Source organism: Chinchilla lanigera, unplaced genomic scaffold (genome assembly GCF_000276665.1).
Source record: "Chinchilla lanigera isolate Chin_1 unplaced genomic scaffold, ChiLan1.0 scaffold00109, whole genome shotgun sequence".
NCBI lineage: Eukaryota > Metazoa > Chordata > Mammalia > Rodentia > Chinchillidae > Chinchilla > Chinchilla lanigera.
Window position 1 is genome coordinate 3,862,733 of NW_004955510.1, and position 19,912 is coordinate 3,882,644.

At 35.8% G+C, this 19,912-nt stretch overlaps 1 protein-coding gene across 2 annotated transcripts in view; it reads left to right on the forward strand.

Moving 5' to 3' along the window:
* Positions 1-19,912, forward strand: part of Ccser2 (coiled-coil serine-rich protein 2) — a gene marked incomplete in the record, with an annotated part of 160,295 nt that overhangs the window by 60,494 nt on the left and 79,889 nt on the right. For both annotated transcript variants that reach the window (XM_005407889.2, XM_013506323.1), the window contains 1 exon segment: positions 17,247-17,337. In XM_005407889.2, coding sequence (XP_005407946.1) covers positions 17,247-17,337 — 91 coding nt within the window.

Consider the following 19,912-nt stretch of genomic DNA (forward strand, 5'->3'; position numbering starts at 1 on the left):
GTGACCTCACGGATGTTTATTTTATGTTTTTCTTTATAATGTATACCCCCACTGGGTTTTACTTTTATTTTTGAGATCTTTTCTTAACTTTCTGGCACTGTAGGATGCTCCAGGCTCATCTTGTATGTTTCCTACCTCAGTGCTAGAATCAGCTGTTTATCCAAGCAGCCAGCTCCTTTATATTGAAGAATGGTATGAAAAAGTAAGATTTGCAGGTGAAGTGTGTTTCTAGGCTCTGTCAGCTGAGGGGCAGGAGGGGACATGTGTGTGTCACACTCTTGAGTATATATACCTGTGCACAACTGTTCATTTGTTAAGCTAAACATGAGTTCATAAGCTGCTATCACCAGTTGTAAGCCATTACTGTATCACACTTGTCTTCCTTCCTTGTTTATCAGTTACCACCCACTCTAATGGTGAGAGATCTGGTGCTTATTAACAACCATCCATTTACTAACTAGATCCCAGCTTACGTGTATGGTAATTTTAGTGTTGTTACCTTGCGCTGCCAGGACACAAGTATCAAGTAGGCTAAGTGCTAAACGTTTATGCATAATTCATTACTTTTAGTCTTATGAGCTCCATTCATTTCAGAGTGGTCCTGGTCACTGCCTTCTTTCCCCTAGCCTCTTTAGTGATGTAGAGCCATACATTTCAAATACATTTAGATTTTTGCCACATTCTGCATTCCATCTGGGGGCCCTCACCTCCTAAATGATTTTTTAAAAACTCTGCATGCAGTGTCATGTATTCACCATTCCAGTTTCATAAATAACAGCTTTACTGTCCGAATATATAAATGTCCTCTTTGCATCATCTGTATATCCTTTCCTCAGTGAGCTCAGAAAACACTGATCTGTACACCATTTCTATAGTTTTGCTTTTCCATGAATGTCTTACAGTTCAAATTATATATAGCTTTTTGAGACTGTCTTCTTGTCTTTAGAGTTTATGTCTTTTGAGGCTTGATAACAGATTTTTTTTTTATTGTGTGTGTGCCCCAAAGTTTTATTCATTCAGCTATAAAAGGGCATCTCCCTTGTCTGCCCATTGTGAATAACACTGCCATAAGCATTCATATCCAGATTGTTAGTGGCTCTAAGTTTTGAAATCAGATAAACCCCAAGGAGTGTGATTGCTTAATTATAGTATAAATCTTTCATCAAATAGATGTTTTGCCGGTAGTTTTATTCTGTTTTTTCTTTTCAGTTCTTTAAAAGTATTTTTTCATAAAGTTGAAAAATTAATAGAGTCCAACTCAGTAATTTTCTTTCATGGATTATGCTATTAGTGTTCAACTTAAAAACACATTATAACTCAAGATTACAAAGGTTTTTTCCTTATTTTACTTTAAGGTGTTTTATAGTACTGTGTTTTACATTTTGATCTGTGACCCAAGTTAGTTTTTGTGTAATGCTTTTGTTTGTGTTAAGTTTTTTGCATATATTTTTGTCAAATCTAGCCCTGTTTGTTGCAGACTATCCCTTTTGAAGTGAATTGCCTATGCTCCTTTGTGAAAAACCAGTTGAGTATAATTATGTGGGTGTCTTTTGAGTTCTGTCTTCTGTTCATCTGTATGCCTATTCTCTTGCCAATAATATGCTGCCTTGATTATTGCCTTGTTTTGTGTTACGATACATCTTGTGTTGTATGTAAAGAATTCAGCTGGCCTTTTCCCCTGGTTCATGTGTGGGAACCTCTGTATCTTTGGAATTTCTGGAGTGATAAGGCTCTCTTTGTTCATGGTAGACTCTGCTAGTGTATGCTAATTGGATGACTTAGGATGGGGCTATTTATGCCAGAAAGATCAAATATATGATTGGAGAGTTGGGCTTAAAGCCATATGGGTTTGTCTGACCTCTGAGTGGAGAAGAAAGCGTGCTGGAGATTGAGTCCAGTCATGTGGACAATAATTCACTTGTGCTTGCGTAAGGAAACTCCAATAAAAACTCTGGACCCAGGATCCTGGGTGGCGTCCTTGGCTGACAATAGCGTATGTGTTGTTATTGTTCCATACTGTTTCCGTGAGGAGAGGACATGAAAGCATCACATTTGGGACCATCCTAGACCTTGCCATATGTGTGACTTCTTTCAGCTGGTTATGATTTATAGTCTTGTTATAAAACTATGAGGTATGAAAAATACAGTGAATGTTAAAACAATTTTAAAAAATGTATTATAGTAAAAGACACATTAACATTAATTCCTCCTCAGAATATTCCCTCTTGCTTTGAAAATACATATCCCATCATTCTTGCCACTTTCTGAAGCAGCTCTGGAAGTTCTTTTTTGTGTCTTTAGTTGTTCCGGCATGGCTCTCTTGGTGTCCTGAATCAGTTCAAAACAGTTACTTTTCATGGTCATTTTGGCTTTGGGGAAGAGCCACAAGTGACATGGTGCCAGATCTAGTGAATAAGGTGGTTGAGGACACATTGTACCTTTCTGTTAGATGGTCCTTGACAACAGCATTTGTTGTATTTTTTACCACACCTTGTAAAGACATCAAAGAGGACTTCCTAGAAAGGCTTCAGAAAGTGGTAAGAAGAATGGGATCACTGTGTTTGAAGTGAAGTGTTTTAAAGAGGATTCATGACAATGTGTCCTTTACTGTGCATGGTTTTGCTTGTATGAGAAACCCAAAGTAAATAAAGAGCAAAAGAAACTATAATAGGAAGTAGGGAGATCTTTCTCAGAGGGGAAGAGATCAAGAGATGGCAGGAAGGAGGAGGAGGGGAAGGAAAGGGGATATAAAAGGAATTGGGATGTGGTATATTCATATACCAGCTCCATACAAGGAGTATAAACATTACATATTGCAAACATGTGGTAAAGGAAAGGGATCAAGATTTGGATGGAGGGAAAAAAGGAATGAAGATATATTATGTACATATACCAATTCTCCCTAAGAAGTGTAAACATTGTGTACTAAAAACATGTACTCATAAAGAGGAATCTTACACTTGAAATATTTACACATTCTTTGTATATTTTGATCTCACCGTGTAATTAGAAATATATTGCTTTGACGAGTTCTGTGAGTTATTCTAACAAATTATCAAATCTGAGGGTATGGAGCAGTGATGGGTAACCTTTTAGGGATGAGTGCAACCCAGTACCCACTTACTTATCACAGAGGTTTTAGTTTAGAAAAAACAACTCAGACATTAACATCTTTTGTCTTAAAAGAAATGGCAGTAACATGCATACCATATGTTGGCCACCGCTGGTATAGAGACACTGAATTTATACCCAGTCAGAAATGGAGCTACTCTGGGAAGCTGCAGTTGGTGTCTGGTCAGGTCTTACTTTTCGGAAAGCTATGCCTTACCTTGTGAACTTTTGCCTAATTCTCAGTTGTGTCAGAAGTTGTTGTTGGTATCAGAAAAAGAGGGATTTGTTAAGTTGACCTTGACTCACTGAAAACATGTTTTTGGGAAGTCAAACGATGAAAGGATGGGAGATGAGGAACCTTTGCTTTCTGGGTGTCTTCGTAGTCACTGTGGTATGCAGTCATGGCTGTGCTGTGATGTTACTACAGGTAAAAGTGACAGGATGGAATTTAAAAAGGTGGTGGATTTAAGTGTCTAAGTTTAGATACACTAGAAAGTGCAGAACAATTAATAAACTCATTGTGTAACCCTTAATTACTGCTACCTATAATAAATGAAAGTCATGGAGAGTGCCGAGGCTAATTGTGATATTGGATCACACGTAGGTTTCAGTTGATCAGAGCCATGATCATGAGCCCTAGGACACTGGACGATGTTGTTGTAACAGCATCTGGTTTCCGGGAAGGTAGTCTAGTTGGATAGAGAGCAAATTACAAAGCTACAGAAATAGAGGGAAGATTGTAGGCATTGTCTTAATTCTGTGGCTCTGTCTTGTCAGCATCCTGAAAAGCCTTTACTAGAATGGACTGTGAGAGTGACTAAGGGGAATATTTTTGGGTTTGAATGCTATAGAAGAAAACCTTTGGGTTGTCACAGAAGCGAAGCAATACAGGGCTCACTGCTGAACAGTCATAGCCAGCTATTTCCTGAAGTAGCAGGCAGACTGGGTAGTTGCTAGAAAGCAGCTGTTGGACCAGATGAAAATTATAAAGTTTATTTGCCCGAGAAAGGAGGACTTACTTATCTCCTATAAATAGCAAGTGGAAGACCCTAGGGGAAGTGGTTGTGCACATATGCAAGTCATGCTAGGCTGGCTTTAAGAAATTGATATTCATCATGCCCCAACCAAGTCTTGGTAAATGCTGTGTGTAAGGGGGTCCAATTAGAGTTACTAATATAAAAAGGGGGAGGCACAAGGGACAGCCAAGGCACTTATTGTAGCATGAGCTGATGTTTCTTAAGAAAGAAATAATTATATCAGATACTGATGGAGTAGAAACACGGTCGTAATGGAACACTGCTGAAAGTTGGGAATACCTGTGGAGGTCTGTGCTGGTCCTCAGATACTAAGGGGTCCTAAACAAATTCACTGTCTTTATCTGTGTTTTGAAATATATAAAAAGCTGGAAGGAAAAGATGAAAATGAGAAACCTAATCTGGAATTAGCCTAGGACAGTAGTCCAGTAGATTAATCAAAATGAAGATTGACAGAAAGACCAGAGTTTTATGGCTCTCACCCCTCTCACACTTGGGACCCAAGGCCTTTGGTGAATGAGTGGGTAGCATGGTCCAGGGGAATGGAAGAGATGTTTCTGAGACTCCTTGATGCAGGAGCCTGTGTACTTTGGTATCAGACCTGTTGGTGAAGCCCTAACTGGGCCAACGATTAGACTGAGAATATAGAAATGCACAGGCTGAGGGAATTAAGGTGAAAGTTGGGATGAAAATTGAAATGTTCTAAAAGGTTTTATCTGAGATGGTTTTTCTTTACCTGAATGTTTTATAGAAATAAATAATTATAGCTGACTGGGAAATACTTTACAAAATTGTCTGGCACAGCAAAACCAAAATCCATGAGTGAAATGTGAATGGAGATGACTATTAGGAATGTAAAGTTTGGTGCAGTTATTGTCTATGGAATTCTAGAATCCTAATATTGTCATCAAAACTGTAATTACTGAAAACATCTTGAAGATTTTCTTCTCTTTTATCCCCTACTTCAAATACTTTTTCTCTAAATGGTTGTGCCATCAATTTGACAGATATTGTGTGTCTTACTTTACTTTGAATTTTCAGGAGTTCATTGAAGCATTGGTTGTAACAGAAGATTGGAAACAACCCACTCACCAAAATAATGTTCATACTGCATAAGGCTAGCATATTACACAGACTTAGTAGAGGGAGAGGTAGGAATGTTTTTTGTTTAAGTAGACTTAGTAAAGAGAGGGATATGAATGTTTTTGTTGAGGTTTTAAAAGTTTAACACTCCCATTTCAAAAAATATAAACTATGAATATATTAACTTCCTCTAAGCTTCTGGGCATATTTATTTGCTTTGATTATAAATAATTCAATGAATAGCTTTGTCTTTTTGTATTTGCAGAGTAGATATATAGAATTGGGACGTTTAATTAAGGGATAAATGTACAAGTAATTTTGTAAGTTGAGAATAACTTTTTCAAAAGTTTTCTTCAGTATTAAATGGCATTTTATTGTGGTTTTTTTTGCAGGGGGTGTTGAGATATAGTCTCACTATTCGTTTAGGCTGGTTTTGAACTCACTGTAGCTTAGGATGGCCTTGAACTTGTGGTGATCCTCACCCCCGCCTCATGAGTGCTGGGATTACAGGTGTGCGCCACCACACTTAGTTTTTATTGTGGTTTTGATTTGCATTTTCTAGATGAATAATGATGTCAAGCAGTTTTTCATGTGCTCATTTGTTACTTGTATATCTTCTTTTAAGATATGTCTGTTTAAGTGTTTTGCCTATTTTTAATTTGAGTATATTTGATTTTGTTCTTAGTGTTTATATTTTCATTATTGAATTGTAAAAGCTTTTTTATAATCTGTGGATACTAGATTCATCAAATGTGTGATTTGTAAATATTTTGTTATGTAGGCTATCTTTTCTTTCTTTAACGTCAAGAAAATACATAAAAATTTTTAATTTTGCAAAGTCCAGTTTACCTGATCTTTCATTGTTTATGCTCTTGATGTCATATGTAAAATTTCATAGTCAAATCTGAGGTCACAAAGATTTACACTTGTGTTTTTTCTGAGAATCTTACGATTTTAGCATTTACATTAGGTCACTGATTTTTAGTGTATAGTGTGAGATAATTATCTAAGTTCATTTTTTTGCCTTTGGTTAGCAGCATTTCCTTTCTAAATACCCAAAGTAGGGTCAAAGATCAATAAACTGGATTAAAAAAAGACCAGAAACTTAACCATATAGTATTTATAAAGGCAGGCTCTTAAATATAAGGACACATACAAATTGAGGTAAACTATATAACAAAAATCATACTTACATAACTTCTGGAAAATTCTTAGCTAGCACTTCTGTAAACCTTGCTTTAACTCTGTGACCTGTCTGTTCTGCTTCCAGGGCTCCCACTACATACTGCTAGACCATTGCATGTGTCCCTCATGTCTCTAAATCTGTTCATTTCTCTTCTTTCTTTTTTTTTGGTTTTTCTCCAGTACCAGGAACCGAACTCATGACCTTGCGCTTGCCAGGCAGGCGCTTTGCCGCTGAGCTAAATCCCCAGCCCCTATTTCTCTTCTTTCTTACTTTGTGCTTTTGTTCTCATATTTTATTTTGATGTTTATCTGTTTTGGTTCATTGAGTTAAAACAGAAATACCAAATACAATAGTATAGTTAGGTTAAAATTAAACAGATGAAAAAAAAGGTAAGTCTTAAAGACCCTAATCAAAAGAAAATTTGAGTGTGTTTATGTTTTAAAAAAGACATTCCCAAGGATGAAGTACATACTGATAAATGTCAGTTCACCAAAAAGGCACAACAGTTATAAATATGTATACTCTTTAAAAGAAATCTTTATTCAGATAGAACAAAACTGAATGGAAAACAGTATAACTGAAAGGAAAAGCATTGAACTCCATAATGATAGTTGAAGAGTGCTACATTTGTTTTTCAGTAATTGATAGAATTAATAGACAATCATCAAGGGTAGAGAAAAACAACCATATCATCATTTTTAAAAATTGACATGTATTGAGTACTCTACCTAATAGTAACATAACTAATATTCTCCTCAAGGACATATTTAGCTAGGTGTGGTGGCAGATGCCTATAATCCCAGCACTCAGGAGGCTGAGGCAGGAGGGTCACTGTTAGTTTGAGGCCAGCCTGGACTACTTTGTGAGACCCTGTCTGTCAAAAAAAAAAGGACACATTTAACATTTACCAAGAAAGGCAATATCCTAGAACATAAGCTATAGCAAATTCTAGGGAGTGGCAGTAATACCAAGTATGTATGTGACCCTAATGGAATTAAAGTAGAAATTAATAGTGAAATGATAATAAAGAAAATCTCTAACATGATCAAAGAGGAATTCTCAAAGGTAATTGGAATCTATTTTGAACTCAATGAAACTGAAAATATATTGCATCACATTTGTTGTATGTAACTAAAGCATTGTACAGTGACATTTATAGTGCTAGTTACATTAAGAAAAAGAAGGGTCTTAAACTAATTATCAAAGCTTTCTCATCTCTAGAAACTAGGCTGGGGGCTTGGGGGTACTGATTCAAAATCACACTTAAGGAAGGAAATAATAAGGAAAATAGGAAAGGTCAAGGGGATTGGAATCTCGAAATTAATTGAGAAAAATCAGTGAAACTCTAGGAGACTCTTTGAAAAGGTCAGTGGAATCGATGAACCTTTAGCAAGACTAACAAAAGCGAGGGAAACACAGGTTATAAGGTTGAGACTATAAGGTTGAAGAAGAATATTTTTATAAATTTCTCCTTGCACCTCTTGGTTTTAATGGTGAAATTTATCAGATAATTAATGAAGAAGTATGCTAATTTAACAGTCTCTTCCAGAAAGTAGAGAGGGAAAAGATAATCATAATTTCACAAAGCCAGTATTAACCTGATATCAAAGGCAGAGAAGGATTAGAACACTACAGGTCATTACCCCTTGTTAACATAAACCTCTTTAAAAGTGTTCATGAAGTCTGTGCCTACACCTATGTCTTCAAGACTTCTGCCTACTCTCTGCAGTAAGTTTAGTGTTTCTGTTTTAATATTTAGATCCTTGATCCATTTTGACTTTAGTGCATGGGGACAGACATGGGTCTAGTTTTCATCTTTGGCACGTGGAGAGCCAGTTTTTCCAGCACCATTTATTAAAGAGGCTATCTTTTTTCCAGTGAACATATTTGGCCCCTTTGTCAAAGATAACATAGCTAAGTGTGGTTGGGGATATAGCTGCATCTTCTATTCTGTTCCACTGGCCTATTTTTTTGCCAGTACTGTGCTGATTTTATCATAGCAGCTTTATAGTATAATTTCAGATCTGGATTGTGATACATCCTGATTTGCCTTTGTTGTCCAGAATTGCTTTTGCTATAGGTCTTTTCTGGTTCCAGATGAACCAGACCTCAAGGGAAGTAGTACAAAGAATCAACAAATGGGTTCTCACCTTACTAAGAAGCTGTCTTGCACAACAAAAGAAATCATCAACAAAGTGAAAAGACAACTCACAGAGTGGGAAAACATTACAACCAGTTGTCCCACAGACAAAAGACTCATATCTAGCATATATAAAGAATTGAAAAAAAATCAGACTTCTCAAAACCCCCAATCAAAAGTTAAATCCATAAATGGGCATCAGAGTTGAATAGGCACTTCCCAGAGGAAGAAATACAAATGGCAAATAAATACATGAAAAAGTGTTCAACATCATTGATCATCCCAAGGAATGCAAATTAAAACAACACAGAGATTCCATCTCACCCCAGATAGAATGGCTATCATAAAAATATCAACCAATAACAGATGCTGGAGGGGCTGTGGAGAAAAAGGAACCCTGCTCCATTGTTGGTGGGAGTGTAGACTGGTACAACCATTGTGGAAATCAATGTGGAGATTCCTTAAAGGACTGTGACTGGAGGTCCCATTTGAACCAGCTATTCCCCTTCTGGTATCTTCCCAGAAGAATTAAAAACATTGAACCACAGCAATGTACGTGTACCCATGTTTGTAGCAGCACAATTTATAATAGCTAAATCTTGGAAACAACTCACATACCCATCAACTAAAGAATGGATAAAAAAGATGTGGGTTTTTTATGTAGTGGAGTACTACTCAGCCATAAAGAAGGATAAATGATGTCTTCTGTAAGTAAATGGTATGCAACTCAAGACCATACTCATATGTGAAGAATATCAGACCCATATGTGTAAACATTGTATTATCTCACTAGTGTGAGAAAATGAGCAAGTAAATAAGATCTGAAATGTACAATAGATATTGTGAATTGGGAAGAAACGGTTCAAAAGAAAAGACAAATTGTGATAGGGGAAAGGAAGAAAGGATAATAGGAAAAAATGTATGTATACACAAGATAGTTAAGATAGTTATACAGCTAGTTTCAGTTTGTTAAAAAAGAAAGATTTGTGCTAATATTTTATAAGCAAGATATCATTCCTGTATCTTCTACTCTGAATAACTACTAGGAAGACAACAATCTGCAGTGTACCAACTATTGTAACTATCCTACTAACTTGTTTTGAAACTCGGTTTCATTGTTATGTTTACCTTTTTTTTCCTTTCTAAAATAAAAATAAACAAAAGTGTTTGCAAATTGAAACTGATAACACATAAAAAGGAAATACAACAAAACACTGTTTCCATGTGAATTTATCCTAGGAATTAATGTAAGTCTGGTTTAGTATTTGAAAATAAATCAGTATAATCCATCACCTTAAAAGTTTTACAGAAAAACTCATCCTATCAACAGGTGAAAAGCAGAGGTATTTAGCAGATTATCACGTGTTCTTAACTTGGTGAACTAGCAGTAAAAGAGAACTTTTTAAAAGACCGTCTATAAAAAATATATATAGCTATCGTTATACTTAGTAAGAAAGGTTAAATGGCTTTCTCCTAAATTTAGGAGCTGGCGAAGATGTCTGTCTTCTGTACTCTGAATCAGTGTATACTTATCAGTGTGTACTTATCAGTGCTTGATGATGGGGGCATGTCCTGAGAAATTCTTCCTTAAGTGGTTTTTTTTAATAATGTGAACATCAAATAGAACACTCACAAGAACTAAGAAGACTACACTGTCCCTAGGCAGTCAATCTGTGGCACCATCATTGTGCATATGGTTTGTCTTGACCAAAACATGTCATGTGGTACATGCCTGTAGAACAGAAAGATTAGCCACCGCAGCAAGGCAAGAAAAAGGGAAGGCATCTTTATTTTAAGATGATGATGTGGCCTAACCTAGAAAATCCCATGGAGTCTACAAGTATATTTCTGTAACTCACAAGTGAGCTTAGCAGTTTTTTAAAAATGACATTTCAAATTGGTTTTTGAGAACATTTGTGGTAACTTTCCCATCGCTAACATGTGTTTAGCAGTTTTGCAAAGTGTAAAGTGAATATGTAACATTAATAGTTTGCTATATAACCCATGTATTCTAACAAAACTTATACAGGATATACTGAGGAGTATAAGGAGCTGATAAAAAATGAAATACCTAAATAAAATGAGCAGACTTAGTCATTGAGTATTCATGAATTGGAAGACTCAGTGTAGTGATAATGTTATTCTATTCCAGAGTGATTTATACGTTTAATGCAATACCAGCTACTTGATTTTAAAGCTGTAGCAATTTGGACACAATAGTATTGGCAAAAATGTGGTTACACAAAATAATTAGAAAATAATAGAGATTGCAGAACAGAAATGGACCCAGAAAAAGACAGCCTGCTGATATTTGACAGAGGTACAAAAGCAGTTCCATGGAGAAAGAGTTCAATAAACACTGTAGGAACTGTTTACTATTGATATTTTTAAAAGCAAACAAGAAGAGTCTTAACTAAAATTTAGTTCGTATCATATACAAAGTTTATCCCAACATAGACTTAAGATGTAAAGTGTAAAACTGTAAACTTGTAGGAGAAAGCATATAAGGAAGTCATTGTGACCTGCAGAGTACATGAAGACTTATTAAATATTAGGCTAAAAGCATGATTCATAGAAAGATGACTGGATGTCACTAAATTAAAAACTGCTGTATCAAAAACACTTTCAAAGAAAAATAAAAAGTCGAACTACAAATTGGGAGAAAATATTTGTGAATTACATAACTGTCAAAAGACTTACTTGGAATATATAAAGAACTCTTAAAGGTCAATACCAAGCAAGCAGACAACCCAATCAAAAAATTCAAGATTTGAATAGACACTTTATGCGAGAAGATAAAAGGATGACAAGCACGTGAAAGTGTGTTCTGACATCTTTGAGCCACGCTGAGAAACACCTTTGAAGATAAGTGAAATAGAGATTAAATCTAGAGACAGGTGAAGATGTTGCACAGTCACAAGTCTCACTCACCGCTGTTCGGTGTGCAGAAGATTACAGTAGCCCTGGGAAATGGCCTAGAAGTTTCTTAAGACACAAACATATAACTACTCTATTATCTAGTGATTCCACTCCTGTGTATTTATCCTAAGAAATGAGAACTTGTATTCACACAAAAACTTGTACCTGAATGTTTCTAGTATTTTCATTTACGATAGCTAAGAGCTAGAAAGAAAGTATCCTTCTGAGAGTAGATGGCTACAACTGGTATATGCATGTAATAGAATACTGCCTGGTGGTAAAAGAGGAGTTAATAATTGATATACTGTGTTACACAAGGTAAATGAATCTTAAGGGCATTACACTGAGTGAAAGAAGCCACTGAAGAGGTTGCAACTGTATGATTCCATTTATATGACATTCCTTAAAGGCAAAGCCTATACTGCTGGTTTCGATCAGTAAAATATTAGTGTTTGACAGGAGTTATGTATAAAAGGAAGATGTAACTATAACTGGATAATATGAGGAACTTTTGGGTGAAGAAATGTTCGTAATCTGAATTGTGTTGGTATTTACACAAACCTGTGTGTGTCTCCAAATCCATAAACTGTACCTACCAAAAATTAACTCTACAGTATAATTAAAACAAATTATACTGATAATTAAAACAAACTCTTATAATGATATCACTTGTAAAGAACATTTAGGCTTTCTGGAATATTCTGTGAAGGAGAAACGTATGAAGCAGTGAACCACTGTCTTACAGTTCACTCTGTTTGAATGAAAAATGTGTTCAGAGACCAAGAAAGTTTTGTGGTAATTCTGCTAAGACATGCTCGGAGTTTAAATTCAGTAAGGCTCATGGGAAGCCTCTGGAAGACAGATTATACATGCTTAGTTTTCATCATCTTGCTCTCAGCTAATGATTGCTGGTCTACCAACTAAAACAGGTGGATGTAAATGTTGGCTGTAGCAAGTGTAGGAGTGCCAGTTGGAAGAGGAGGCTGCCACTGCAAACACGGAACAGAAACACTTTCCCACATTAGCCACATGATACGACCTCCTCCCTACCTATAATAACAGGTTCCCACCCTGGACACATGATCTACACCGATGAAGAAAGAGTTACAGTCAATTAGTGTTTTCCTTTTCCCTTAAGCCCTTGCTCTAAGGCTTACCTTTTACATCTTTGATGTTGCTCTGAGACGAGTTCATTGCTCAACATCTTCCAGTTGTCATCTATTTGTTGGTGACTCCCAGTGGTAAATCTTGTTGAGCTCCAAGCTTATGTACTCAGTTATCCACCACACGTCCTCCCAGAGATACCATAATACTTTAGAACTAGTGGGTTCTAAAGCTATATATCAGTTCTTTTTTTCATACCAGATCTGACCTTCCTTTTTTCTTTTTTTGTTTTCCTCATTATTTTGTTTGATTTTTTTTCCAGCTTTATTGATATTGGTGTTCCTTTTTTCCTTTGTTTCAGTGAGGCATAATATGCATAATACACCTGTTTCTCATTCAGAAAATAAGGAGTCGTCCATGGCCCCTGGCTTATTTTTCAGTTTACTTTGGCCCTATGGATTCTAACTCTTCAGCGTGTATCAGAAGTGCTTACTCTTTATTCTCACAAACATTGATCAGGCTACCACCATGTGTCACATGGATTCTGCAGGAGCCCCAAAGTGGTTTATCTGACCTATGTAAATCCATTTTTTTACAGTACAGCCAAAATACTTCTTTAAAGCAGTTTTCAAGTGGTCATAAAATTCTTCAGTCTTGTTTACCTGCGTATATCTTGTACCTAGAAGAGTGCCATATGTATATATGTGTTCGTGTTTTATTTGTCAAATTATTATCTTGTGGTTACTGTGAGGAGAGGCAGGATCAGTCCAAAATTGATTAGATGCAAGCCTAATGGTGTTACACGTGTACCAAGAGTGTTTGAAAAGATTTATTACTCATATAGTGAGATTTTCTTGGGAGAGCAGGGTAGGCACCCAGGCTGATGCAGAAAGACTTGTGTGAAGGAACAGCAGGTGGCTCTGGTTTTCAGTGTGGTTAGGAAATGGGCCAGGTTGGTGGTTCTCACTTTCAGGCTGGGTTTGCAAGATTTAAACTTCCTTTCTGTTGCCGAGGGAGGAAGACTTTATCTAACATGAAGCTTTGCTATTAAATAAAAATAATAAAAGTACTGTTTATATTACAGAAAAGTAAAAAAGAATATAAAGAGCCCAAGCACATATTATATCACATAATGGAAGATTATAGCAGTCCACTGGTTTATTATCTTCCAGATATTTAAGTGTATTTTTTAACATTAAAGATGTAGCCATACTTTGCATTTGTGATCTGCTTGTCCTCTGTACCCTCCTTTCCATATGATGAGATGAATTTCTGAAACATTTGTAATGCTTTATTGGTAAGTGTTAAATACTGATGCTTTTCCCTTTCTTTATAATAGTTTGTTCCCCTTTTTCTACTATATTGTTTTAGTAACTATCATAATTGTTCTACCATTTGAAAATTCATTAGAATAACCTCATTCCCTTTTGCATTCATTAAAGCTATTTTTTTTAAAACTTCAGTATACAGTGAAAAGTACAGAAAAGCACATACACAGAATGTAGAATTTTGTTGGTGTTGGAAGTAAGATACCTTTTTGGCGTTGTGACAGGCCTTTGATTCTCAGTTGTGGCCTTCATTGTCAGTTCTGGCCTGGTGTACCTAGCATTGTCTTTCTTCACAATATTCTAATGTACAAACAGCCAGCTGGTTTTGTAGAGGATATGATTGTTCTGGTTAAATTACATATGTCATAATGGTCAATGCAGAAATTGAGAAAGTATAGCTACTTGACCAAAAAAAGGAGACAAAAATACTCCAGTTCTAAGTTACAGTGAGCCAGTGTTTTGGTGTTCTCCTGACTTTTTCCTGTGTATATCATACAGTGTTTTTCTTCCGTAAAAGGGATAATTCTGTATATGCTGTTTTAGACACCCACTTGTTTTTGTTCAGTTAACATCTAGTACTTTTCAGTGGAAGAAATTTTTTTTTTTTTAAGGTGAAATACAGCTTGTATTTGTACTTCACATTGGAATTCAGGAACATAGAGATTTGAATAAAATTGCTCATTTTTTAAATCTTTAATGCTTAATTGTTCAAATCTTCATCTCCTTTTTCTAAGATGACAAGTTTTTTCAAAAACACCAATATAATAACTCATCCCATTTATATTCATATATACAGAATCATTTTGGAATAATAATTCCAGTGCTGTGACTTCTAATTGCTAAAAATAGTTAAGGATTTTTCTCTCTACTTATTTTATAATATTTTCTTTTCTGAGCATTGTGCTCATTTTTATATTATATATAAAATGAACTATTATTACATTATATTGTTATATAATTATAGTTACTATTTTTTACAAGAGTTCATTGAAGTAATTTTTAGCATTTAGAAATAAAGTTGTTATATAGCTACTGTATGTATTTATGGGGTAGAGTGTGGTATTTAATACATATATGCAATGTGTAATGGTTAGATCAGAGTAATTGGTATATCCATCACTTCAGACATTTAGTATTTCTTTGCATTGGAAACATGCCAAATCCTTTTTACTGTTTTGAAATATGTAGTTAAATGTTGTTGACCAGAGTTACTCTTTTGTGTTACACAACATTACAAGTTGTTCCTTCTGTCCAGTTGTGCTCTTTTGTTAACTATCTTTCTCCATCTACCCCTCTCTTTGCAGCCTCTGATACCCACTATTATGCTCCAATCATATCCACATTTTTGGTGAAGCATTATGTTTAAGATCAAAAGATTGGATCAAACCCAGTATGTTTTTATCCCGAGTTAAAACCTTGCCATATCTGCACTTTCATTATCTAAGAACCACAGAGTATTCTATTGTGTGACTATACCATATTTTCTATTTGACCATTTTCCTACTTTTAGATATTTACTCTGTTTCGACTTTTTGCTATTCTGAACAGTGTGAACAGTGCTACAATGACCATACTTTCAAAAACATTTTTGTCTATTTGTCTATTCTAATGGATAAATTCTGAGGAAAGAGCAATTTGCCTTTTTCAAAAAAGACTTTCAGCCAAATTTCGATAACTGAATTCTAGAAAGTATGGATTTAGTCTTACCTCCAATGTAGATGAATACAGTGGTACCTTGGTTTACGATCTTAATTTGTTCTATGATTTTGGGAAAGAAGGTTGTGTTTGTGTTTGCATGGGGAAGATGGCCATGGTTGTGTTTGTCAGCTGATGCGGAGTTCATGAACAGAAGCAAAATTTTGTTGAACACTTTTGTTTGAGAACTGAATTGTTTTCAAACAGAAGCATTCGTGAACGGAGGCATTATTGTACTAGATTCTTCATTATGGTAACTCACCATTGTTGCTAGCATTCTTTTATTGTATTTATTGGCTGTTTATTTTATACTTATAAATTGCTGCACTCTTTGTCAGTATGTTATTTACCTTCATCTTTTGTTATCTTGTTCATCTTTTTCTTGGTTTTTAGAGAGCCTATGTTTTAAGAATAACATGTTTTTATGATGGAAAGAGGTTTCAAGAAGTAACTCTTTCTTGGGCCAAAGTTAAATAATTAGAGATTTTTAGAATGATAATTTTAGTTCATTGCTTCTAGTCTTCAAAGGGCCCAAAACTAGAAATATTTTGATGGAATATTTGATGTGAAATAGTTCTAATTTTTTTATATTTTCTGTAATAAACTAGATAGCCCTTATTTTACAAGAATTTTTCATGACCATACTTTGATTTATAAATCTGTGTTTTTGTGATCATTTTACTATATACAGTAAGGACAGGCTTTACTATATTGGGTCAGTTCTTAGATTGCAAAGATCCCTCCATGGGTTATAGGTCAGATGAATTCATTACTATAAAAATAATAAAATGATAACTCACACCGTATGAATACATTTGGACTGATTCTTCACTTTTTTCAATTATTCGTGGTATCAGGGAAGTTGTTGAAAGTGTTTTCACAGAAGGTAGACATGTGTTCACATCCTATTTTGGTCAGGATGTTAGAATTTCTGTGTATTAGTTCAATCACATATAATACAAGGATCATGTTAGTCACTAATCTGGTTATTTTGAAGATTAAATTAAGGAGTTATTTTTTATAAAGTGCTTAGAAGACATTAGTGAGCACTATGTATGTTGTTTTATAATGAAAATAAGCATCTATTGAGGAAGAATCCTAGGAAGTGTGAAGACTGAGACAAAAGTGTTACAAATAGTTTCAATAAATCAGTTCATTGTTAGCCAGCTTTGTGTCCCTGTAAAAAAGTAAAAGACCTGAGATAATCAACTTATGAAGAGAAAGGGTTTATCTTGGCAAGTGGTTTTGGAGGTTCTAGTCCCTTGGCTTTGGGGCTGTGGCAGGGCAGCACATCATGTGGGAAAGCTATTTATTTATTTATTTATTTATTTTTTATTTATTTATTTATTTATTTATTTTTTCCCGGTACCAGGAATTGAACTCTCGACCTTCCGCTTGCCAGGCAGGCGCTGTGCCGCTGAGCTGAATCCCCAGCCCCTGGGAAAGCCTTTAATACGTAGGACTTTGACAGAGATTCAGAATCTGAACCATAGCTGAACTGAATATATTTAATTTTAAAAGTCTGTTTTATTCTTAATGCAAACATTGAATAAATTCAGGTTATCATATTGGTGATGTTTTCAAAACTAATAGTTAAATACGTTCCTTGAGCTGGTTATAGTGTTTGTTACTGATTTTGTCTACAGGATATTCTGAATAATCTTGAATCATGTGACCTCGAGGATGATGATCTTATGCTTGATGTGGATCTACCTGAGGATGCACCTCTTGACAATGGTAAGTTGGAGCAGTATTGAGCTTCCACAGGTATATACAGTACTTGAGCTGTGTGGCTGTAGCTAATTTGATATTTGTTACTTGCAGACCTCTTAATCTCAGTAGAGCCTTTCAGCCTGAGAATCAGTCTTAAGTAATGTAAAAGAGGTTCATTTGGAAATTAACTGTTTTAAAATCTGATTTTGTAGGTCTTAGATATAACTCTGTATGGTCCAATAACATTATATACTTACATCATGAAGTAGTAAATGGGATTTCGTTTTTCCATAATCCTGTATGATGCAATAGCATTATATTCCTACACTGTAAAGTAAAGATAGATGGGATTTTTTTTTTTTTTCCTGTGTACATACTAGCTTCATTTTGATTTTCAGGAGAATACAAGTAGAGAAACATGCATCATCTGACTTTTGAAGTAGTATAACATATGAATTTGGTAAATATTTTAGTAAGATCAGTTCAGGGAAAGTGGTGACCTTCTAAATGAATCCTTCTGCCCTGTTTACTCCTGTTTCCAATCTGTCTTCCTTTTTCGATCATGGTACCTACTTGGGTGGGCTTTAGATAATCCGGATGCACAAGGGCCCTTGGGTTTTCCTGCCCTGAGTGATGTAGCATTTGTAGGGTTTCTGTGCTAAGGTCTGCAGGACCAGAGGTAATCATGGCCGTACCCTTGTGATAAGAGTCGCAGTGGGGATTCTTCTGGAAGAGAATGGGTCTGGAGATCTGAGATTCTCTGTTAATTAGCTTTTGCCTGGCCTCCAGGCTTCTCTGGCATAAAAGGGATGATTGGAGTCCTTTTTATCTGTGATATTAGAAAAATACAAAGATTTTTCAGAGAGGTGTTTCAGTGTTTCACTGGGGCATTAGGAGGCTACACTTCCTCCTTCACTAACAGTTTATATTTATCATTGATTGGGCTTTTACTTTTCCTTGATATGTTATAATCAATCTCAAAAATAAATATGCTTTTTTTTTCTCATTCATGGATCTTGTAGGAGTGGGTTCAGGCCTCTCCATGCAGCTTTATTTTGAGAGCAGGACTGCTTGGGGCAGACGGTTCTCATGGCAGATGGCAGAAATGCAGAAGGACAAGCAGAACCATGCACAAACTGTGTCTGCTGTGTGGCTTAGAACCACCACATTGTATGTCTGCCCTATTTGATTGGTCAAAGCTGGTCCCATTGCCCAGCCTAACACTTCTGGGAATAGTCACATTGAGAAGTTGTGCAGTCAGGACAGAGGCCTTTGGATGTATAAAGCTGTTAAAGGACACAGTGAAGAGCTAGGGACAGTGTCCACTCCATTATGGGGGTGGAGAATACTGCCTCTTCCTGTGGTTCTCCTCTCATTTTAGGATACTCCTACAGCAAGAGCTGAGAAAGAAAAATCAGCCATACCAAGGAAAGACAGAACTTGCACGATTAGAATGGTCTAAGGAGATGATAATGAGACCATTTAGGCGGATTCAATTACAGCACAGTGCTGTCAGGTGCTATAAAATAAGGTTTCCTGGCAGAACAATTTGGTATATATCAGAAATCATAGCTACTGTTGAAATCTGAGTTAGTGGCCTAGAAAATGAAGTTGGAAAATACTGTTAAACACAAAAAGAGAAAACCCCATTGAAAATCATAGGGTGAATTATAAGGAGACTTGGGGATCCAGGGAATTTAGCAAGAATTTTTCAGGTTTTTCAGTGATAGATTTACCTTCTTAGAAGAAATCACATCTTAGATAGCACATTTTACTTTGATAGAATTATAACAACTTCTCTTTGGAAACCTTATACTCTTTTGAGTTAATGGAACGTATAGATGAACTCAGTCTGAGAGCTTGTCTCAACTGTAGAGCACAACATAGTTACTAGACAAAAGCAGAATCACAGGGAAGTTGAAAGGCTTTGATGTTTTGATTGGGGATTTATGACAAGTGGCAGGGAACTCCTGGAGCTTCCACATGTAGTACAGATTTTATTTTTTAAGAGAAGACACATTTAGCTATTTGGAACTAAACAAACACTAAAAAGGGGGGTTTAAAGTATGTAGCTTTTGGAGGGACCAAAGATGAATAATAATTAGGTTTAACACCATAGGTAAGTGGAGAATGACTGTCTTCTTTGTCGCTGTGGAGAGCTACATAACCATACCTATCCACTGGACTTTTTGCCTAGGAGATTGAAATGTTAGAAGAACTAGTAAGGTGTAAGGGATCTTCCAATGTGCTTTCAGCTATTAGTTTTAGTCCCTTTTACCTTCTGGTTTTTGAGGATATTCAAGTTTGGGAAGAGATCTGGATTGGTCAGTTGGAATTTCAGGGTTTCAGCCCCAGTGATGCTGCCAGTATCAGTGGCATTTGTGTCCAGAATAAAACTAGACCTTACTAATCTTCAACCTGAGATTGACTGGGATACAGCTTCGCTGTGATTTCATTATGAGTAGACGGTTTTCAAGAAGCCAGAAGGAGGATAGCTATGTAGCCAACACATCTGTAAGTAAGTCTTTTTTCTTAAGTTTGTGTATGTGCCATTCCAGGGGAGCAAAGAATTTTTGTTGGCTGATTGTTTCGTGGATGG